The following is a 23,583-nucleotide window of genomic DNA, read 5'->3' on the forward strand; positions in this document are numbered from 1 at the left end:
TGTGGCGAGGAGGCAGCAGAGTTCTGGGCAAGTTCCTCCTCTCAGTGATAACCTCTGACAGGCATTCCAGGTTGCTCCTGCTATTTCCTGCCTACTGCAGAAAATAGGACTGAGCGAGGCTGGTGTTCTGTCCACCATCTCTGGAATAGTTCCTGGTGCAGCTGCTCTCTTCATGCAGGAGAGAAAGGGAGGAGGGTGTGGGATTGAGTAAGGGTAATGGGGAAGGAAGGAAGAATGAGAATAAAGAGGACCAGAATGTGTAAGAGACCCTAGGATTCCATCCTCAGCCCAGTTCTTTGTGACTTCATATTGCTTGAGACTTACACAGTAAATGTGTTGAATAAATATACAGGTATGTTCATTCATGCAGTGGAAATTTTTTGGGGAGGGGGATCGGGGATCAAACTCGGGACCTTGTGCTTTTGAGGTAGGTGGCAGAACCACTGAGTTAAATTCCCAGCCCCATGCAGTGGAAATTAATGTGACTGTTTCTTCTAGGAATTCTCTGAGGATGTAGCTCAGGGGAACAGCACTTGCCTGGCACACACAATGCCCCACGTTTGATCTGTAGCAACAAAAATAAAGAATTTTGTGCTTGCTTCAGCAGCATATATACTAAAAATAGAAATAAAGAATTTTTATAAACTCTGTGTTGCTAACAACATTTTTCTTTAGTGCTATTTCTATCTATTTTATTTTATTGGTGCTGGGGATTGAACCCAGGGCCTCAAGCATGGCAAGCACATCTCTGCCACCAAATTTCTCCAGGCCCTACAAAGTGAATGTTGCTAAGATCAAAACAATGTTTTCTTTAGTACCATTTTGTCAATTTTAAATATCTTAATCCATTATTAATGGGTGTTTTTACATTGAAGTATAAATTCAAAGAATCACTTTTTTCATTGAATTATACCTCCAAAGAGCCAATTTGGTCTGGAATTTACCTACTCATAATTTTGGCAGCTTATGCCACCTACTGGACACACTGTGCTACTAGCTTTAAGGGTCCTATTCTCAACCAAGAGTATCCATCCATTCAGGATTCTAACAGGACTTAAAATTATTTTTAAATTTTGTTTATTTATTTGGTTGGTTGGTTGGTTGGTTGGTTTGGTTAGTTTTTTGAAACAGGGTCTTGCTATGTAGTTCAGGCAGCTCTGGCAGGGCTTGAATTCATTATGCAGCTCAGGCTGGCCTTGAACTCGTGGCAATCCTCTTGCCTCAGCCTCCTGAGTGCTGGGATCACAGGGATGCACTACTACACTCAGCTTGCTTACCTGTTTATTTATTTGCAGTACTGGAAATTGAACCCAGGGCCTTGCAAATTCTAAAAAAGTGCTCTATACTACTAAACTGTATCTCCAGCCCCTTTCTATTTTTATTTTTAAATTTTGAGATGGGATCTCTAAGTTGCCCAGGTGGGCCTTGAACTCCTGCCTCAACCTCCTCATGGCTGGAGTTACAGTCCTGTGCTACTGTGCCTCATATTTTTAAATTTTAAGACCAGAACTGATGAAAAATGATCAGTCTTTTTAAAAAAAAAAACTATTACAAAATATTGAGAAAGGAGCCACGCATAGTAGTGCACGCCTTAATCGCAGGACTCAGGAAGCTGAGGCAGGAGGATTGCTAGGAGTTCAAGGCCAGCCTGAGCTACATAGTGAACTTAAGACCAGCCTGAACTACGTAGTGAACATAGTGAGACCCTGTCTCCTAAAAAAAAAAGTTTAGAAAGGGGAGGGCAGGAGGGTAGAAGAGAAAGCGGGTGTGATCAAATCCCAATATTCACATATATGAAAATTTATGCATTAATAATTATAATTTAAAATGTCAGCTGAGTGTGGTGGTGCACGCCTGTAATCCCAGCTACTTAGGGAAAACAGGAGGATCTGAAGCTTAAAGCCAGCCCAGGCAAAATAGCAAGACTTATTTTATTTTATTTGTTTGTTTGTTTTTTGGTACCGAGATCGAACTCAGGACCTTTTGCTTGCAAGGCAGGCGTGGTTCCACTGAGCTAAATCCCCAGCCCAAGACTTATTTTAAAAAGAAAAGAAAAGAAAAAAAGTCATGGCAGTTTTGCTGCGACACATACATTGTTATGATGATAAATGAAAATTTTGGTGAAAAACGCTTTCTGTGGATGTCAGCACCCCAGTGTGGAGTTCAAGGGCCCTGGCACTGGGGAGCAGCCTGCACTGGCTGAGAAGGGCTTTGGGAGCAGCTTCAGGACTGCACCAGGCCCCCAAATCTGACCTGGGGCTTTGGTAAGGTGGGAAACCAACAGAAGCAACTCTGTCTGTCAGGGGTTTCAGAATGTCAATTGTTTCTCATGAGTAATTGATTCCAGATACTCATAATCCACTTGCTATCCAACTGCCTTCTTTGAAAATAGAGATCTTTTTTTTCTTTGCAGTACTGGGGATCAAACTCAGGACCTTGTGCTTGCAAGGCAGGCACGGTGCCACTGAGCTAAATCCCCGCCCTTTTTTTTTTTTTTAGACAAGAACTTGCTTTGTATTCCAAGCTGGCCTTCAACTCACTGTGTAGCCCAGAATGGCCACTAACTCGTGGTGATCCTCCTGCCTCAGCCTCCAGAGTGCTGGCATTACAGGCTTGCAACACCATGCCTGCCTGAAATAGAGAATTTAATCTGTCCTTCACATGTGCCAAGCAGGCCTGAGAGCAATCCGTGCTAGATGTCCTCCAGGGGCTCAGTCTCATTCCCTGTAAATAGGGTTCGTCAGATTAGCAAAACAAACAGAAACCAAAAAACAGGACATTCAATTAAAGGGGAGTTTCATGGGAGCTACACAGGCAGCCCGACAGCAGGACAGCTGGACAGCCGCACGCGCAAGTGAGGCGGATCGCAGCCATGTTCCTGGTTAACTCGTTCTTGAAGGGCGGCGGCGGAGGAGGCGGCGGCGGGGGCCTGGGTGGGGGACTGGGGGACGTCATCAGAGGCTTCCTTGGCGGGGGCGGCGGAGGAGGTGGTGGTGGCGGCGGTGGCCCAGCCATGCGCATCCTGGGCGGAGTCATTAGCGCCAGTCAGCGAGGCAGCTGCGCATACAACCCAGACCCCCGCCCCGTGAGAACCCATTACTCCAACTTTGAGGCCAACGCGAGTGAGGAGGTCTGGCAGTTCTGGCGACTCTTTACCCAGCTGGCTGGAGATGACATGGAGGTCAGTGCCACAGAACTCATGAACATTCTCAGCAAAGTTGTGACCCGATACCCTGATCTAAAAACTGATGGTTTGGGCCTGGACACATGTCGAAGCATGGTGGCTGTGAGGGATAGCGACACCACAGGCAAGCTGGGCTTTGAGGAGTTCAAGTACTTGTGGAACAATATCAAAAAGTGGCAGGGCATATACAAACGGTTTGACATTGACGGATCTGGCGAGGGAGGGAACGTGGACTTCGACAACTTCATCAGCTGCTTGGTCAGGCTGGATGCCATGTTCCGTGCCTTCAGATCTCTTGATAAAGATGGCACAGGACAAATCCAGGAGAACATCCAAGAGTGGCTGCAGCTGACTATGTATTCCTGAGCGGGACTCCGACCTGCCGCCTTGCTGTAGGAGCCAACATGGACCCATCCTCCCAGGGCCCATGTGTCTGCAGTCACATCTGCATAGGTCCTATTCCCACAGCCCTTTTTTTCCCCAGCCCTTGGCACCCAGCTTCTCAGTCAGCAGCCGGCTCCCCACATGCCCCAACATGCCATGCCCTGAGTTACCCTGGCTCTCTGACATCCTCATATGCTCTGCCCAAGGGTCACCACACCCATCTCACACCCTCTCCTTTACCTTTCTCTGTACCTGTACCAAGCCCAATACTCGTGTTGCTTCCGTGCCCCAAGGGCCATCTCAGTTCTGGAGGATCACTCAAGTCCCTGGCATACTCATTCACAGTTACCACCCAGGCAGCCAAATAAACTCCAGTCATTAGGCCCACAAAAAATAAATAAATAAATAAATAAAAAATAAAGGGGAGTTTCAGATAAATAACAATTTTTACTATAAGCATGTCCCCAAAATTGCATGGGACACGTTTATACTACTATGTCCTGAATTTTACCTGGCAATGCTAATATAATTTAATTTAATTTCATAAATATTTAGAGGGCTCAGTATTTGGAAAAAGAGAAGCAGAGTCTTGTACAAAAAAAAGAAAAAGAATCTTGGTACAAATTTTGAAACCTGGTGGGGCACGGTGGCACATACTTGTAATCCCAGCACTCAGGAAGCTGAGGCAGGAGGATTTCTGTGAGTCTGAGGCCAGCCTGGGCTATATAGTGGGACCCTGTCTCAAAAAACCAAAAACAAATAAGAGCAGAAAGTACAGTGGACCCTTGACTTACAAACTCGCTTGGTTCCTGACAGCTGGTTTTAACTCAATGGTTCTAAGTCAATACAGCTGAGATCTGGATGTTTACCTGAGTACACGCTATAGATAACAAGAGGCAAGTGAATCTTCCACTAACCTAATTAACCCAAGTTGTTCATGTGTCAGGCCAGTCATAACTTGAGGGTCCACTGTACACTACTATAATTCATCTTTATTTTTGGGGGGCGTTTTTTGGTACCGGGGATCGAACTCAGGTCCTTGCACTTGCGAGGCAGGCGGCAGAACCACTGAGCTAAAGCCTCCGCTATAACTCATCTTTATGATCTGCTGTCTTATCCAGTGAAAACCAATGGAGTCAAACTGGGGACCACATAATCCTTCCAAGTGGGATACACTTTTTTTAAAAAAGTATTCTATTTAAATAGTTTAGAACTGGGCCAGGGATTTAGCTCAGCGGTGCCACTGCCTGCCTCAAAAGCACAAGGTCCCAAGTTCAATCCCTGGTACCGAAAACTAAATAAATAGTTTAGAACTGGATATATAAGAAATCTTGATATAATTTTTTTTTTTGCAAGACTCACTACCTCAGTGTCATTCAGCTTCACCCGCACCTCTGTGCAGAGGAAGCTGACAGATCAGGGAAACGTTGTGGAGTTGGCCCCAGAGGAAAAGGATTTCTTGAAGACCATGGAAGGAAGGGAGCTGCAGAGTGTGAAGCCCCCAGAAGCAGCCCTGAGCCCACACCCCTGGGCCATTCACAGAAGCCTTGGCAGATGGAGTGCTGTTCCAGGCTGTGAAGGAGCTCCATGAGGAATCCAAGATGTCTCTAGAGGGGAGAGACAATGTGGGTGTTGACCTCATGCCTGCTATCCCTATGATACAGAAAAGGTGCACCCCCAGTGAACACCGGTCTGAGACAGTGCCAGAGGTTGATTATGAAGCAGTCCCTGTGGAGGCCTATGGGCTGGCCATGTTTCGGGGCATGGGCTGGAAACCTGGTGAGGGTATCAGCCACAGTTTCAATCAAGTGGTGAAACCCTGTGTAAGCTCACCTAGGCCCAAGGGGTTAGGGCTGGGTGCCAACCTGACAGAGGCTCAGGCTTTGGCCTCCCGTGGCTGCTACCGCCCAGTAAAGCCAGATGGGGAGCAAGAGAAGGATAAAGGAGACGAAACTCAAGGTGTGGTCTCTGGAAGTGCTGTGGTGGTCCTTTCGGGCCCTCACCAACACCTCTTGGGGAAGGTGGAAGGCTTTGATCATGACAATGTGAGGGCCAGGTTTCAGTCTAGCAGTGGGCCGGTGCATGGTGACTGTTAGCATCTACTGCTTGTGATCTGTATCCCAGGAGGAGTTTGACAAGAATTCCTTGCGCCAGGTGAGCAGAACTTGCTCCGGGCAACACAATGGAACAGTCTTGTCACGGAAGGCCCTCCAGAGTGAAGACCTGCATGGACATAGGGAGGACTCAGAAAGGAAGCCAAAACATCCGCTAGACAGGATGGGCCTGCCGCCAAGAGAGACGAAGCAGCCAGCAGGAGTCAGCACTGGCTACACCGGGACCTGCGCATGCGCTTCATGGACAAGCAGCACAAGGGTGGCCAGTATTACAATACCAAGATGACAACTGAAGATGTCCTGAGCCCAGATACATGTATGTGCAGGACAGACGAAGGCCGAGTCCTGGAAGGCGTGACCGAAGACATGCTGGAGACCCTCGTTCCCAAGGTCGAGGGTGATAGGGTGATGGTGGTGCTGGGGCCACAGGCTGGAAAGGTGGGACGTCTGCTGGGCAGGGACAGAGCTCGGGGCCGGGCTGTGGTGCAACTGCGGAGAGAGAGTCATTTGGTGGAGCTTCACTACAATGGAGTGTGCCAGTACAGGGGCCCCAGGGACTCAGATGAAGACCGACTGTGGGGGCACTCCCATCCTGCAGGCTTTTAACGGTTTAAATTTTTCTTTTCTTTTATGAAAAAATAAAACAAAATTTCATAACCCAAACAAAAAGTTCTACTGTTGTGCAGTATCTAAACGCACCCTTCCTTCCGCAGACCACAGTACCGTTGTTTTGTTTCCAGAGTATCGTGAAATGCAAATAAATATTTGGTTTAATCGGTTTTGATGATTAGCACAAGGTTCCCTCTTGCAGTGGTCAAGGGTTCTGCTAAGGCCAAGCACCAACCCAACTAAGCCGCGCTCTGGCACTGACAGCAGTTGGGAGCCCTGGGCTCGAGTTCGAGCTCTGAGCAGCTCTGGGACTTGCCCTGCGCCGGACCTCAGTTTCCTCTTAGTGAAATGGGGCGGGGATGAGGGCCGGAGCTGGAAGGGGTCGCTGATGATAGTCTCTGCCTCCGAGTCGAGGCGCCAATTCTCGCCAGGCACGCTCTAGCCTTCAAGTTTTTGGAGGGGTCGGGAGAGAGGAGAGGCCGCGGCAGCCGCGTCCGCATGGCGGTCCCCAAGAGGAGCCGGCGGCCCACAGCACCCGGCACAGACCGCACGCCCCCGCTTCGAGTCTCCTTCCCCGCCGCGCAGGCCCAGGTGGCCCTGCGAAACGCTCCGGCAGGCCGCTCGCAGCTGCCGGCACTGGGTTCCCGGGCCGCCCGAGGGGACGCGATTGGCCGAGACACCAGAGGGGGGCGGGTCAGGAAGTGGGGGCTTGGGGGCTGGGAGCCGGCGGGGACTGGGGGCGGGAGCGGGCCCGGGGTGGCCGAGGGCTTCGGCAACGCAGAGGCAGGGAGACTCTGGGCCGCGCGGAAGCCGGAGGCCGACCCCGGCGTCGCGGAGACATGGCAGAGGAAGAAGGTGACGTCCCGGTCCGGCGCGCCGCCCGGCGTCTCGGGGAAGGGGCAGGGGCGCGAAGGGGCTGGGGCGCGAGGGGCCGAAGGCCCGGGCGGCGGGAAGGGCGGGAAGGAGCACTGCGGCTGGGCCGAGCGGAGGGAGCGGTCCTAAGTTCGCCGAAGTGGGAGCCGAGCTGCAGTTTAAAGTTGGGAGCGGGGGCAGAGGCTGAGCTGAAGGCTCCCAGCGGCTCAGGCGTGGAGTGCGGGGCGTAGTTAGGGGTGGAAGATGGATGTTGGGGTACCGAGTACACAACCAACGTGATAGCTGTTAAACGCCCCCTCGTTCTGAGTGCTCTCTGGAAAGGTTTGTGGGTGCTCACAGAGTCACGGGGTGAGAGAGAGCGCATGCCATCGGGATGAATAGAGGCAGGGATAAACAAGGGAAGGTCTATAGGGAGAAAGGAAGCTGGCCAGGTTCGCTTGTGGTGTAGGGCGTGGTGGCCTGGGGCAGAGGCCTGTGATTCTTTGGGGGCTTGGAGAGCCCAGAGGGCTTTGAGGGTGAAAGTGGAGATAGCTTTCCCTGCGTCCTCGAGCCCAGTACCAAGAAAAGAAGTTCCTCCAGCTAGTGTAGAAGGTGGTGGATGTGAGAAGTAAATGGGCAGCTTGAAGAAACTTAGCAGCTGGTAGTCAGGAAATAACTCATGGCCCAGTAACTTCATAATACGTACAGTACCGTACCTCTGACGGTTCTGGGAACAGATAGATATGGTGAGTCACTTGACTGAGCAGTTAGATTTTTGCATTCTGATAGAAAATACGACTTTTTGCCTTAAGTGAGTGCAGTTGTGCATGTGTTAGTGAGTTGATTTAATTTAGATTTAAGACCCCTTGAACCAAAAGTGCAAGAAGGGAGTTTGAAGAATTCATTGGAAAGCGATTTTTTTAAAAAGATGTAGTGAAATAAGTATTCACTATTTTGTGACTTTCAGCTCTGGCCCTGTTATACATACCTCCTTTTTCCTTGACTTTTCAGTAAATCTAATAAAAATTTAAGACATTTTATTAAAAACATCTTCAAAACCAACGTTAGTGTAGTTGATAAGAATGTAATTCCATTTGTTTCCTTGGTTTTATCTGCATTTGCAGTATATTATCATTTGAAATATTTTTGATATATTTTGCTTGTTAACAAGTTGCAGATTTATGGGAGCAGATTGACGGGTTCCTATCTTAATTTAAAACATGAAAACGTGTAGTACTAAAGTATTTAATATTGTGCATCATACAAAAAAGTTGTTTAGGAAATTACAGCTATGCCTGATTAAATAGATATGATGTGCAACAGTGGACTATATAGTTTTTTGTTGTTGTTGTTGTTTTTGGTACCGGGGATTAAACTAGGGTCCTTGCACTTAAGAGGCAGGCCGTGGAAATACCTGGCCCAGTTTTTTTTTTTTTTTTTTTGAGACAGGGTTTCACTTTGTAGTTCAGGTTGTCCTTGAACTCACTATGTAGCTCAGGCTGGCCTCAAACTTGCTGCAATCCATCTGCCTCAGCCTCCCAAGTGCTGGGATTACAGGTGTGTGCCACCATACCCAGCTGGACTATATCATTTTGTGAAACTTATTTGGATATAAAATGATAAATTATTTTTGGTTGTAGGATTACAGGTAATCCAAAAAGTTAAATAATCTTATATAGAACAATTAATAGGTTGCAGTTTTGTTAAAATACAGTTTCAGGCCTGGGGATTTAGCTCAGTAGTTTTGCCACCTGCTTGCAAGCGCAAGGACCTGAGTTTGATCCCCGGTACAAAATAAAATAAAATACAGTTTCATTCATCAAATATTTAACTCCATAAATACTTGGGTCCCTGGCATGTTAGGCACTGGAATATAATATTCAACAATGAATAATTAAATTCTCCTTATAATAATGCTTGTGATAATACTTATAATAAGCATTATGTGACAGACATTATTCTGAGTACTTTCCATTTATATGGCACTTTTTTTGTTAAAACACATTGTTTTATATTCACTGTGTTAAAATTAAACTGGTCTAGGGCCAGGGATTTAGCTCAGTGGTTCTGGCGCCTGCCTTGCAAGCGCAAGGTCCCAAGTTCTATCCCCTGTACCAAAAAAACAAAACAAAACAAAAAATTAAACTGGTCTAGCCAGGCGTGGTGGTGCGTGCCTGTAATCCCAGCACTCTGGAGGCTGAGGTAGGAGGATCACTGTGAGTTCGAGGACAGCCTGGGCTACATAGTGAGTTCAGGGCCAGCCTGAACTACAAAGGGAGACCCTGCCTCAAAAAACCAAAGAAAAAAATATTAAACTGGTCTATATACTTGTGTCCAAGTGTTATCTGTATCCCTTTTTGTTTTTCATTCATATTGATCCTCTTCGTTGTCCAACTTAAGTGAATATTCTTTGAGAATCGTCCAAAAAAATTCTTACTTGATGCAGTAGAGGATCAGGGTGCATACAGTTGTACTTTCTGAAAGAAGTGTAAGAACAAAGAAAGAAATGATAACTTTGAGTAGAACATTGTTACCATTTCACTTGGAAATTGCTACGTATCTTCTGGATGGACATTTGCAAGCCTATTTGCAGCCCTGCTATTTCAAGTGAAGAACACTGGGCTAGAGCCTGACATAGCAAATTATCTTTGTGGCTATGTAATCATCTTCATTTAGTTTGGCTTTTTCTTTACAATGCTACAAACACAAGGTAGTGAAAAGGAAACTTGAATTCTATTCCTGATCTTTCCTATCAGACTTAATCTATTGACCTATTGCTTTGGCCTTTTTGTTTTTCCACACCTAGATATGTGTGGCTTTCTCTTTCTTTGCTTTTTATGGTACTGGGGATCAAACTCAGGACCTTGTGCTTGCAAGGCAGGCACGGTGGCACTGAACTAAATCCCCGGCCCTCCTTTTCTTTTCTTTTATTTATTTTGTCAGTGCTGGGGGACCAAAAGCAGAGCCTAAGCGCTCTACCATTGAGCTGGCTGTATCCCAGCTGGAAGCTTCCTCTTTCGATTATGAAGTTATAAATCCAGTAAAAGGAAATGAGGTAAAATGTGCATCCATTCAGTTTTGTTTCTTGGTGGCCGGCCGAAAGTTAACTTTGGGGCAAACTTGAGGAATTTGGCTAAGGTAAATATTGTTCCAGGTCATATTTTTTGCTCCCACAATTTAATGCCAGTAAAATTGACATGTCTTAAAATCAATGCATGCATCCAACATGCAATAGTGTTTTTTTCCCCTTGTAAAACTGTTACTAAATAGTACCTTAAAATATGTGACATTTCAGAAAATAATGTCTTATAGGGCTGGGGATTTAGCTCAGTAGCACTGCGCCTGCCTTGCAAGCACAAGGTCGTGAGTTTGATCCCTGGTACCAAAAAAAAAAAAGTCTGATAGATCTATCATCAATTATTTATTTGTGTATTCCTTGATCATTAGTAATATAGATTCTAGAGAGATAGCTATTATGATTCGTATACTTCATAAATTATTTAGGAATATATGCAAATTTTTGTGTAAATTGTACTTTTATAAATAAAATCCATTTATGTGAAAAGAGAACACTTAAAGTGTCTTATTCAATAAAGAACATTTTAGAAAAGGAAAATGATAGGTGTTTTTGTAAGAACACTTTTGTGGGGGAGAGTGCTATGGATTGAACTCAGGGATTTGTGCACTCTGCCAATGAGTTACCTCCCACCTGCCCTACCATTTTTATGTGAATATTCTCTTCCTGGTTTATCTTTGTCTTACTGTGTATATTTAGACCCTGTTTAATGGTAAAGACCTACCTACCTAGCTAGCCCATTTAGTCCTGTATCACAGCTTCAGTAACTATGTCAACTTTGTTAAGCTAACTTCTGAAATTATCCAATTAAATAAAGTTTGATACAGTTAATTATTTCATCATGCAGGTGTAACTAATAAGTAAACTTGTGGTTACATTTTCCCCTTGTATTCTTTTAAAATAAATGTAAAGAATAGCTTGCTTTTGAAGATTTTATTTGACTTTATATAAATATTCATTTTTGTTGTCTGTGTCTGCCTTGTGACTTACCTCAGGGCAAGGGAAAATTAAACAAGCATCATGGAAAAGGAATATAGTGTTATTTATTAATTGACCCAGATTTGTATGCAAAAATAGACATAATCCAAGGTCTGGCTTTTCTAATAATAATGTCATTTCACTGGCTTTGCTACTTAACTTGACTACAAAATAAATGGTGGTATAGAAGTGGATACCACCGCCTGCCTCGCAAGTGCAAGGTCCCAAGTTCGATCCTCGGTACCAAAAAAAAAAAGTGGATAAAATATACTAAATGTACAGTTTTATTCTTACTATCCTAGTGTTTAAAGATATTTAGATATTTTAGTGAACATATGAATTTCCTATCAAATTTTTTTTTTGGTACCAGGGGTCAAACTCCTCAGGACCTTGTGCTTGTGAAGCAGGCAGCAGAACCACAGAGGTAAATCTGCAGCCCTCAAATTTTAAAAATACCTTTGTTTTGTTCATTTTTCACAGTAAAGCTAGAGAACCATCCATCTGAACAACAGCAACAGTAGCTGATTCATTTCTCCTTTTTTGATTCATTTATTTAGACTCACATTTTATAGCCTAGTCATCAAGAGGTTAGAAAAACTGTCTTCCACTCCTATAAGAGACCAATTCTTGGACCCTGTTATAAGCTTACCCAGGACATTCTGAAATGCCTGTTTAATCTGGAATTGTCTGTTTAATTTGGAATTCATGTTAGTGGTTTGCAGGTAACTTTTGCATTGTCGTCCCCCCTCACCGGGGAGCGAACTCAGGATCTTGCCCTTGCGAGGCAGGTGTGGTACCACTGAGCTAAATCCCAGCTGCATTGTATTTGTAACTGGAGATAAAAAAGGAAGATAGTCTAATATTAGGAAAATTTTCTGAGAGCTTTTTACACATCCTAGGGCTCTTTATAAGTTCAGCTTATCTAACATCTATGTCTGTAAGATCATGAAGTGCTAGTGATACCACAGCATGTGAAACTCGGTAGAACTTTCAGGATGATTATTATTATTTTTTGGGTCTTTCTTTTTTTGAGGCAGGGTCTCCCTTTGTAGTTCAGGCTGGCCCTGAACTCACTGTGAGCCCAGGCTGGCCTCGAACTCCCAGTCATTCTCCTGGCACAGCTTCCCGCGTGCTGGGATCATGGGTGTGTACCACCACTCCCGGCCAGGATTATTTTTTATTTTATTTTATTTTTCTTGAAGCAAAACATTTATTGGTAACATTTTAGATATATATAATGATAACATTCCTCATAGGGAATTTGTACCTGTACATAATAATCTTGCTGCTGTTTCTTTTTTCCCTGTTCCCCTCCCTTCCCTTCAACCCTTCTTCCTCTCCTTATTTACAAAAGCTTTATTTCTGTTTTTTCCTTCTATTCTTTTTTTTTGTCTCTTCCTTCCTTTCTCCCTCCCCTCTTCCTTCCTCCCCTTCCCCTTAGGACTATTTTTTTTAAATGTACAAATTAGCCGGGGATTTAGCTCAGTGGTTCCACTGCCCACCTCGAAAGTGCAAGGTCCTGAATTCGATCCTTGGTACCAAAAAAAAAAAAAAAACCGAGTAAAAATGCACAAATTATAGTTTTATGATCAGTTGTGTTTTGATTTTTTAAAATTGTTAATGGATGAATGATGTATTTGATAATGAACTAAATAATATCATGTCCTCCAGTTATTCTGGAAAAAATGTGCTTATCTTGAAACATTTTCAAATAGCATCTCACCAGTAAATGTTTTACTTCCAAATAAATAAATAAATGAAATAGCATCTCAGCTGGGCATAGTGGCACACACCTGTAATCCCAGCACTTGGGAGGCTGAGGCAGGAGGATTACCATGAGTTTGAGGCCTGCCTGGGCTACATAATGAGTTCAAGGCCAGCCTGAACTACAAAGCAAGACCCTGTCTCAAAAAAAAAAAGAAATCATACTGAAGACCTGGCAAATAATTGTGCTTATGATTATTAGGACTTGAAAGAACAAGTTTAATTTTGATAACTTTAGGGTTTGCCAGTGATGTGTTAAATCTGTTGGCAAGGATGACTGGGTGAAACTATGAAATGTGATGGACAAATACAGTGAGTGTCTAAATTGTAAAAATCACAGCAAAACACTTATCACCTTTAACCCTCTTCCTCTCAAAACACTCCAGCTTGCTTCACACAAACCTATCCCATGGTTTTTGCCATTCTGTTTTTGTTTGTTTGTTTGTTTTTTGTTTTTTTGGTACCGGGGATTGAACTCAGGTCCTTCTACTTTCGAGGCAGGTGCCGGAAACATTGAGCTAAATCCCCAGCCCTGGTTCTTGCCATTCTGAAAGTCTGTTTTTGTGAGTGATTTTAGTTGGGTTAACTGGCTTCCAAATTGTCCCACTGCAGTATAAAACATTTATTTACCTTTCATGATCATTTTGAGTTTGGGGAAGAGCCAGAAGTAGCATGGTACCAGGACTGTAATGTTTTTATTAAAGGGAAATTGCTATAAACATTTAAAACTGATTCAGGACATCAAGGCAGCAGCAAAAAGACACTCAAAAGAGGACTTTAAAAACTGCTTGAGGAAATATCAGTAACCATGGAATAAGTGTCTTCAAAGTGTATGTGGTGGATGGAGTATTTTGAGAGAGATTAATGGCGATATGTCTTTTAGTGTAATAGAAATTTAAAAAAATCTACAGACTCAGCATAGTTTTCTGTCACACCTGTATCCTGTTTGCTGTTTGTTTTCATGTTATGATTTGCTACAACACTGATTGTGTTAAAGCTGAGTGTCTGTTCCCTCACAAAGGGTATGCCCTGTTGATTGCCAGAGGGGAACATTTTCTTAACTCAGTCAGGACACTGGGTTAAAATTATGAAATGGTTCAATTTTTTCTTCCCAGTTTGATCCTTTTTTGGGGGGGGGGGGTACCGGGGATGGAACTTGGGTCCTTGCGCTTGTGCAGCAGGCGGCAAAACCACTGAGCTAAATCCCTGGCCCCCTAGTTTGATTCTTAAACTTCCTAAAATCTTTGTGAGAAGGATTCATGTTCAGAACTTGTTGAGACTGCTTATACAATCACTGTGGAGTCTCAACAAGAAACTTTGACATTTCATCTTAAAATGTATTTTACAAGGGTACATGACATGGGAACTGTAGCGCAAGCCGGTAGCAGTGGCTCGGGAATGAAGCAGGATTGCCAGTAGCAGGTGAGGCTGGGCTACATAGCAGATTTAAAGCCAGATAGGATTACATAGTGAGACTGTCTCCAAAAAAGATGTTATAAATGCTGAAAGTATTGAAATGATACAAGTATTGAAGCAAACTTTCAAATGTGTTTTTCTTTAATGTTATCCAACTGTTTCTGTAACAATTGAATGTAAACACAGAGTCCTGAAGGTATCCAAACAGCAGAAGTTTACTAAGCAGTTTGTATGTCATAATCATTACTTCATGATTATGATTTGAAAAGTAAATGTTCAAATGGGAAGGTAAACAGGAGGGGGTAGGAGGAAGGGAAAAGGAAAAAATGAAAATAGAAGAAAAAATGTAAATAAAGCTTTTGTAAATGGGGAGGGGAAGAAGGATTGAAAGGAGGGGAGGGAAATGGGGATAAATAATCAAGATACATCATGTACAGGTACAAATTCTTTGTGATGAGTGTGATCATTATGTACCAATAAACTTAATAAAAATGATTTGAAAAATAAAATCTCTGGAGAAAAGCTTATTGCCTTATCAGTAGAACTCTGAAAACAGGGAGGGGGAAGAGCCCATATTGACTTTTTTTGTACTAAAGATAATATGCAGGGGGTGCTAATGTAATTATTTAAAAAGTTACTTTTGGTACTAATTGGTCTCAGTATGATTTCCGATTTAATATAATAAAAGTCAAAGAACTTGGGATACAGATTATTGACACACTGTTGCAATAATGTCTTATATATTTTAAGGTCCAGCTGTAGAACTATGCCAAAGAAAAAAGCCAAAGTCTTCAGAAAATAAAGAATCTGCCAAAGAAGAGAAAATCAGTGACACTCCAATTCCTGAAAGAGCTCCAAAATGTAAGTTAGATTTGAAGTTTTACTATTACTACAAAAATAGTTATGATAGAAAGTATGTTTTGGATAGAGATGGTGTCGTATGCCTTTAATCCCAGCACTGGGGAGGCTGAGGCAGGAGGACCTTCTGAGTTTGAGGCCAGTCTGAGCTATATAGCGAGTGCAAAGCCAGTTTAAATTACAGAATATGACCTTGACTCAAAAAAAAGAGAGAATGTTTTAATACTTTAAAATATATGAACATATTTTCAAATTTATTCGGTTTTGTGTCCATGAGAGAGCAACCACTAAGCATCACTGCCGTACAGCAGACATTTATTTCTGATATATACCACATGTTATGGCCTCAGGTAGCTGGTGTAGCTTCATGTGTTATAAAGGAATAGCCTTTATTTGGGGCCTTTTTTTCTTGGGCAGAGGAAAAGAGCAGGAGAGTAGAACCTCCCCTGTGGCACCTCTTCAGGTTTCTGCTGAACTGGCCTCCATTGCTTGTGTCCATCCTGTCAGCCCCAGCAAGGGCTTAGTCGGTCCAGACCATGGGTTGCAGAAGTGTACTCTGATTACAGGAAAGCACTGCAAGTCACATGGTAATGGGCAGAAATGCATACTATTTTTATTTTTAATTTGTTCACTTGTTTTGTCATACTGGGGATCTAACCTAACACTTGTGTGTCTGCTAAGTACGTACTCTACCACTGAGCTAATCCTCAGCCCCTGTAATCTTTCTACAGGGAAAGAGAAGATAGTTGGGAGTAATAATAGAATCTGCCACCCTCTGTCCTTGTAATCATAAATATTTACTCGCTTTTGTCAGACAAAATACAGTCATTACCTCCCCACCCTAAGGAAGATGCTCAGTCTTATCTCCTCATAGCATGAGTCTCATGTACACCAGGGCCAGCTCTGATTCACTCAGATCCCAGTGTCACCCCAGTGTTCAGTGACAAGTGTGGAGGACTCAGAGATCCCAGGATACAGTTGTATTTATAGCTGATTTCTCATAGCGAATAATTCAGAACAAAATCAACAAAAGGAAAAGATCTATAGGATGAGGTCTATAATAGACCAAGCATAAGCTTCCAAAATTCTCTCCCAGTGAGACCCTGTTTCAAACAAACAAAAATCAAGAAGTGCTTTAAGTAACAAAGGTTAAGATCAGTGCTCAAGACAGTAGCCAAATTAAGGGGCTAGTTGTTGCAAAATTTGTCAAAATAGATACATGAATGAAAGTATTTCCTACTAAATCCTTTTAATTGGACATAGAATTGAGGGAAAAGAACTAAGACTGTTGGCTTACGAGCTCAAACTGTATGTAATTAGGCTCTTAAGAGATATATCTAGAAAAAATTGTGAATACAATTGTTGGAACTAAGGCTGACTGGAATTAAGATAAAAAGCCAACAAAAAATTTTTATGGTAAAGCTAACGGTTTTTGTTTTTCTTCTTTCTTTTTTTGGTACCAGGGATCGAACTCAGATCCTTGCGCTTGCGAAGCAGGCGGCGGAACCACTGAGCTAAATCCCCGGCCCTTCTTTCTTTTGTTTTTGGTACTGGGGATCAAACTCGGGTCCTCGTGCTTGCGCAGCAGGCGGCAAAACCACCGAGCTAAATCCCCGGCCCTGGTTTTTGTTTTTCATGTTAGGCATGGAACTTAGGGCCTTATGTGTGTAAAGTACACGTTCTTTATCACTGAGCTATACCACTATATCTTCAGTTCCTAATTTGTAAAATTGAGTAAAATTAACATATAATTAAATGGACAAAGTCTTAGGTATTTGATTAAATGAGTTGCCTTTTTTTTGTATCAGGGATCAGACTCGGGTCCTTGCGCTCGCGCAGCAGGCAGCAAAACCACTGAGCTAAATACCCAGCCCTAATTAAATGAGTTTTGATGTTAAATATAGCCAAAACAAGCTATGGAATATTTTCATTACCCAAGACAATTTCATTATACCCCTTCCTGGAAGATTTTCCCTACACTTGGAAGCTTGGAAGCCCATCACTGTTCTGATATTTACCCCTACCTATCTCTCTCTCTCTCTCTCTCTCTCTCTCTCTCTCTCTCTCTCTCTCTTTCTCTTTTCTGTACTGGGAATTTAACCCAGAGCTTTCACAGTGAGCTCCATTGGACCCTCGAGTCCTAACAGGCCTGACATACAGACAACTTGGATTATGACCAGAATTTTAGTTTTAACTTATGATGAAAGTCTTCAGTTATGGCCTGAATGCCGGCCCTTTGTGCTTCTAGACAGTCTCAGATACATATTTAACCCTTAAAGAGTTCTGGAAGGAACATTACAACATCCTTTCCCGTGTGGGATTAATTGAGAAATCCTGGGCCAATGTCTCTCTAAGGACACTGAGATATGCCTGTGTACAGGAAAGAGACTTTGAAGGCTGGGCAGTGGAGCCTGAGCCTTCAATTGACCAACTTGGGTTATAACCAGCCCTCAGGAATGAATTGAGTTCGTAACTCAAGGGTCCACTGTACATCGACAGCCCTCTTTCAAATTTTGAAACAGTCCAGATGTGGTGGCATGCCCTGTAATCCCGCACTCCAGAGTTTGAGACAGGAAGATCGTCACAGGTCCAAGACCAGCCTGGGCTACACAGTGAGTTCAAGACCACCCCTAACTACATCATGAGACCCTGTCCCAAAAAAGGAAAATAGGGCTGGGGATTTAGCTCAGTGGTTCTGCCACCTGCCTCGTAAGCTCAAGGTTCCGAGTTCAATCCCCAGTACCAAAAAAAAAAAGATAATCAACCAAAAAAGGAGAATAAAAAAAAAATTTCAGACAGTGTTCCACTAAGTAGCTAAGTTGTTCATCCTGGTCTTGAATTTGTAGTCCTCCTGTCTCAGCTTCCCACAGTACTGGGATTGCAGGTGTGTGCTACTATGGCCAGCATACTTTAGATATTGGACATTGTATTTGATTAGTTTTTTTGTGGTTTTTTTGAGACAAGGTCTCCCTATGGAGAAGAAGCTGGCCTCAAACTCAGGGCAATCCTTTTGCCTCAGCCTTCCAAGTGCTGGGATCACAGGCATGCGCCACCACTCCTGGCTGTGTATTTGATTAGTTTTCAAAATTAATGGATATTGGGCTGGGGATTTAGCTCAGGGTTTCCGCTGCCTGCCTCACAAGCAAAAGGTCTCGAGTTTGATCCCCGCTACCCCTTTCCCCCACATTAAGGGATATTAATTTTTTTTATCATCTTAACCGTTTTTAGGTATGGAGTTCTATAGTGTTAAGCATATTTACCTTGTTGTGAAACAGATGTCCAGAACTTTGTGTCTTGCAGACTATAGACTAATTTTTAGAACCACTTTGAGTTACACAGAATTGAGCAAATAGTACAGAATTCCCACATTACACCCTTCCTCACACAGACTTCCCTGTATTGACATTTTACACTTGTGTGGTACATTGCTTACAATTAAGGAGCTGATTTTTTTTTGTACCAGGGATTGAACTCGGGTCCTTGAGCTTGCACAGCAGGTAGTGAAACCACTGAGCTAAATCCCTGGCCTAGGAACTGATTTTGATACATTATTATTAACTAAGACCCATACATTATTCAGATTTCCTTGGCTTTTACCTAATGTTCTTTTTTGGGATTGCATAGAAGATACCACATTACTTTTCTTTCTTTTTTGGTACCGGGGATCAAACCCGGGACCTTGTGCTTGAGAGGCAGGCTGTGGGACTACTGAGCTAAATCCCTGGCCCACCACATTACTTTTAATTGTCATGTTTTCTTAGGATCCCTTGGCTATGTCAGTTTCTCAGACATTTTGATGACTTTGACAGTTTTGAGGACTAGTAGGTAGATTGTTGGTTCCCTCTCTGTTGGGATTTATCTGATTTTTTTTCATGATTAGACTAGAGTCATGAGTTTTGGGAAAGAAACTAGAATGCCATTTTTATCACATCACATCTAGAGTATATATTATCTTTTGATTACTTTTAATATACTTTTTCAGATGTAATATTTCAGCGCTTTGCAAAGATTTTCATTGGCTGTCTTGCTGCAGTTACTAGTGGTATGATGTATGCACTCTACTTATCTGCATTCCATGAACGGAAATTCTGGTTTTCCAACAGGCAGGTAAGCACAAAGAATTCTGAGCATATGAAAGGTGATTTAGTATTTAATATTAATTCTACTAGTGTGTTTTCTAGGGAAAAAATATATGCGACAAGTGCTTATTTACAGCTATTAGAAACAAAATGCTATGGAAGCTCTTTTGAGAAGATAGTCACAGCATCAGCCTTGAGCTATGTCATAGGATACCTCATAGAGTAGAAGTTAGGAAGGTGCTCTCTCTATACAATTAATTTTTCAGAGGCTGTTCTGGAAGAACCTGGTCCTAGGGGACAAGAATTGGCTGCCAGGTGTTGTGAGACTGAAGAAAGAGGCAGACAGACCCAGGGTTGCACTGAAGACAATTTATTGGGGGACTTAAGGACAGACGCATGTCGTGGGTGGTCAGCAAGACAAGTGGGTTTTTCTCATTTGGATCAGAAAGGGGAGATGGAGGTTTGTATAATGGTGAGGATAAAAGTGGCTTTATCCAAGCCAGAATGTACTTGGTTTATCTTGAGCTAGTTTCAAGGACGTTAGGCACGTTCCTGGTGCTGATGATTCCAGGGCCCAGGTTGTAAAGCTTCATATACTACTCTAATTACTGTATCCTCTGATTATATGCGGGAAACTATGAATACTAGTTGTATGCTGGGAAACTGTGTAGGTAGCGATTATGGTAGTTATATGTCAGGATCACTGCAGGCAGGTCAAGCTGAATCCTACAGAGACTTTCAGGAACAATGAAATGTTATGGAGTTCAGTCAACCTTGTAGTAGTTCTTATAGCTCACACTTTGGAAACAATCTGTGGACATTCCAGCATTAAAATATTTTAATGTTTAGATTACATAGATAGAATTTGGGAGATTGAAAATGATTATAGGTAGAAAATAGTATCTGTTAAGATGTTGCCTCATATTACTGGGTTTCTGTTTGTTTTTGGTTTTTGTTTCTGAGACAGGGTCTTGGTATGTAGTTCAGTCTGGTTTTGAACTCACTGTTTAGTCCATGCTGGCCTCAAACTCAAAGCAATCCTCCTGCCTCAGCCTCCCAAGTGCTGAGATTACAGGCATGTGCCACCTCACCCAGCTCTCATATTACTGTTTAATGTTTGGTTTTGTAGTGTGTGTATTTAACCTACTCTTTGGTCACTGTTGTTATAATCTCATCTTTTGACCTTTGAATAAGTTTCCTTTCAAAGGTCACTTGACTTACAGAGTTTTTAAAGTGTTGAACTCAAACTGGGTTGTCATTGTTTCTAATTTTGAGGAAGTAGTGAAGATGACTAAATGTTTTTAGCTATTGATTTATCTATCACCACCAAAACACTTAATTGAATAATTACTGGCTACACATGTGGTGATTTAGCTATTACACTAGCATTTGCTTTTCCTTAACGGGTGGTAGAGAGGACTGGGGTGTGGCTCAGTGCTCAGTGATAGAGTGCTTGCCCAAAATGGATGAAGTTCTGGGTTTGGTCCCTAGTACCAAAGTATAAGATAGATAGATAGATAGATAGATAGATAGATAGATAGATAGATAGATAGATAGATGATCTCAATACCAGTTGTATGATGGAATCATCTGCAGAGCTTTCAAAAAATATCCTCCCCTCTCAGATTCATAGGTTGGGGGTGGTGACGGAACTGAGACCAACCAAAGGTTTGAGAATACAAATGGCATTTGTCAAGCACCTTGAGTTTCAAAGTATCACGTATGGGCCAAGAGCACACTACCTGGGAGCAAGTTTAGAATGGCAGAGTCTCAGATTCCCCCTCTTAGAACCAAAATCCACATTTTTTTTTTTTTGCTACCGGGGATCGAACTCGGTTCCTTCCACTTGCGAGGCAGGCGGCAGAACCACTGAGCTAAATCCCCAGCCCCAAAATCCACATTTTTATAAGGTCTCTAGATGTTTCAAATGCACAGCAAATTTAGAAGATTTTTTTTTTTTTTCCGGTACCAGGGAACGAACTTGGAGCCTTGCACTTGCGAGGCAGGGTGAGGCACCACTGAGCTGAATCCCCGCCCTGCACAGCAAATTTAAGAAGCACTGATTGAGAGTTTCATTTTAAAAATCCTGGCAAGAAACAAGTCTGTTTCCATTTAAGAATCATTTTAAAGTAATTTATTTAGTTAATAAGCTCTTAGTCCATTTAGGCTGCCATAACAAAATACCCTGAACTGGGGCTGGAAGTCCAGGAGAATGCACCAGCAGCTTGAGTTTGGGAAGACTCACTTCCTAGCTCATAGCCACCTTCTTGCCCTGTTTTCCCTGCAGAAGGGACAAGGGTTCTTTTGGAGACCTTTGGTCTTTCCTGGGGCTCTCTTGTAAGGACACTAATCCTGAACATGAGGACTTTGTTTTTATGACTTAATTAACTCCCAAATACCCCACTTCCAAATACCATCCCACTGGGGATTAGGTTTCAGCACATGAATTTTGGGAGACACAAGCGTGTAGACCATAGCAAGCTCTAAGTGAGAAAAACAGAGTCATCAGTTAAGTAGACTTGGAGAAAGACTTCCTCTTAGAGATTTGCAGTACATAATATAGACTGAAACTCTTGAAAAATTCTGCAAAAAAAAAAGAACTCATTTAATTTTAAGTCAGCCTTACTCAAAACTTAACCACAGAACTCTTAAGTAATACCCATAAACATCTCAGGAAGTCCAGACTTTGGAAAAACTGCCCTAATAGCTTTTGGGTTTTTTTGGTTTTTTTGTTTTTTTGGTACCGGGGATCAAACTCGGGACCTTGCGCTTGCGAGGCAGGCGGTGGAACCACTGAACTAAATCCCCGGCCCTAATAGCTTTTGTTTTTGTATTAATTGGTAAATATAGATTGAATTTCCCTTCTTTGAAATGCTTGGAACTAGAAGTGTTTTAGATTTTGAAGATTTTTTGTGTTTTTAGATATTTATATATACATCATGAGATATCTTGGGAAGTAAGACACAAATCTAAACATGAAATTTATTTATACTTCATACATACTTCATACACGTAGCCTCTTGCTAATTTTGTATAGTGTTTGTAATGCACCTGCATTTTGACTGCAGCCTGTCACATGAGGTCAGGTGTGGAAATGTCCACTGTGGCATCATGCCTCACAAAAAGTTTTGGATGGGCCAGGGATTTAGCTCAGTGGTTTCGCCGCCTGCTGCGCAAGTGCAAGGACCTGAGTTTGATCCCCAGTACCAAAAAAAAAAAAAAAAGTTTTGGATTTTGGAACATGTAAGATTTCAGATTCTTGGATTAGGGATGTTCAACCTGTATTATGCTTAAAAAGAAATCATTTGATTTTTAAAAGGATGGATTCGTGAAAGTTTAATTTAGCATAAAAAGTACGAGGCATCCTAATGTTTTCAACTACTACATTCTTGGTTCTCAATAGCCTAATTTTAAGAATTTTAAGTCTGGTTGTGTTTCTGGAAGTTGATTTGAAAAACCCTAATTAAGTGCAAAACCTGCCACTCTTAAAGTGCTGATTAAGGATTTGCTGTCCAGGATACATAGGGAAAGAGAATAGTAATAGAAAATACTACTTTCTTCTTAAGTTTATCTTTTTATTATGGACTTGTGACACTGCAACTATCATTTGTTATTACTTGCCTTACTATTTTTGCTATTTTTTAGGGCATTCCTTCAAAATTTCCCTTATACAGGGCCAGGGATTTAGCTCAGTGGTGCCACCGCCTGCCTCGCAGGCACAAAGTCCTGAGTTTGATCCCCAGTACCAAAAAAAAAAAAATTTCCTTATACAGAAAACAGATGATCTTAATTTATTTGCAGCCTGAAGTATTTTATTAAAATGATTGCTAGATTATTAAAAAGTTTAATCTTCTCATTAATATGGCTACTGATTAAGGAAAAGTCAAACATGTCTTTGAATAAAAAGGTAAATATGTTAATTTGGAAGATGAGAGAAAAGGCAGATTATAGCTGAAATTTAAGATACTGGTATTTAAATACTCATTTCATTTTATTTTAGGAACTTGAACGGGAAATCACATTTCAGGGTGACAGTGCTATTTATTACTCCTATTATAAAGATATGTTAAAGGCGCCTTCATTTGAGAGAGGTATGATAATCATAAAGTTATAATAACAATATTTTTCTAGAATAAATGTTGTTCTTCAATATTGGAGCCTTAGAATGCGGAGATTTGTCTCAAAGAGTAGGTATTTCTGTCATACTTGATAAAAAACTGGAAAAATGAGGCATGGAGTATTGTATTTTGGGATTTTTCTTAATAGTAT

The 23,583-nt window shown here is 42.2% G+C and overlaps 2 protein-coding genes and 1 pseudogene across 3 annotated transcripts in view; all 3 read left to right on the forward strand.

Moving 5' to 3' along the window:
• Positions 1–2,819: 2,819 nt before the first annotated feature.
• On the forward strand, positions 2,820–3,950 carry LOC101700777 (calpain small subunit 1). Its single transcript, XM_004850121.4, has one exon. It carries the CDS (start codon positions 2,873–2,875, stop codon positions 3,548–3,550), a length of 678 nt encoding a protein of 225 aa, XP_004850178.1. The 5' UTR covers positions 2,820–2,872; the 3' UTR covers positions 3,551–3,950.
• LOC101708775 (G-patch domain and KOW motifs-containing protein pseudogene) lies at positions 3,589–6,387 on the forward strand (annotated as a pseudogene).
• Positions 6,388–7,007: 620 nt separating this feature from the next.
• Positions 7,008–23,583, forward strand: part of Dpy19l4 (dpy-19 like 4) — a 66,547-nt gene continuing 49,971 nt past the window's right edge. The window contains exons 1-4 of one of the 2 annotated variants that reach the window (XM_004850122.4): positions 7,008–7,146; positions 15,128–15,238; positions 19,218–19,342; positions 23,315–23,405. In XM_004850122.4, coding sequence (XP_004850179.2) covers positions 7,131–7,146; positions 15,128–15,238; positions 19,218–19,342; positions 23,315–23,405 — 343 coding nt within the window. In that variant the 5' untranslated portion in view covers positions 7,008–7,130. Of the gene's footprint in view, positions 7,147–15,127; positions 15,239–19,217; positions 19,343–23,314; positions 23,406–23,583 lie in introns of those variants that run through there. The other variant, XM_087190625.1, reaches the window with a different exon arrangement.

Source organism: Heterocephalus glaber, unplaced genomic scaffold (genome assembly GCF_053883595.1).
Source record: "Heterocephalus glaber isolate CG9 unplaced genomic scaffold, H.glaber_assembly_v1.0 deba00001555, whole genome shotgun sequence".
Classification (NCBI taxonomy): domain Eukaryota; kingdom Metazoa; phylum Chordata; class Mammalia; order Rodentia; family Bathyergidae; genus Heterocephalus; species Heterocephalus glaber.

What these genes read in the sequence shown, in the direction of transcription:
- LOC101700777 (XM_004850121.4), top strand. Translation starts at nt 2,873, where the DNA reads ATGTTCCTGGTTAACTCGTTCTTGAAGGGCGGCGGCGGAGGAGGCGGC.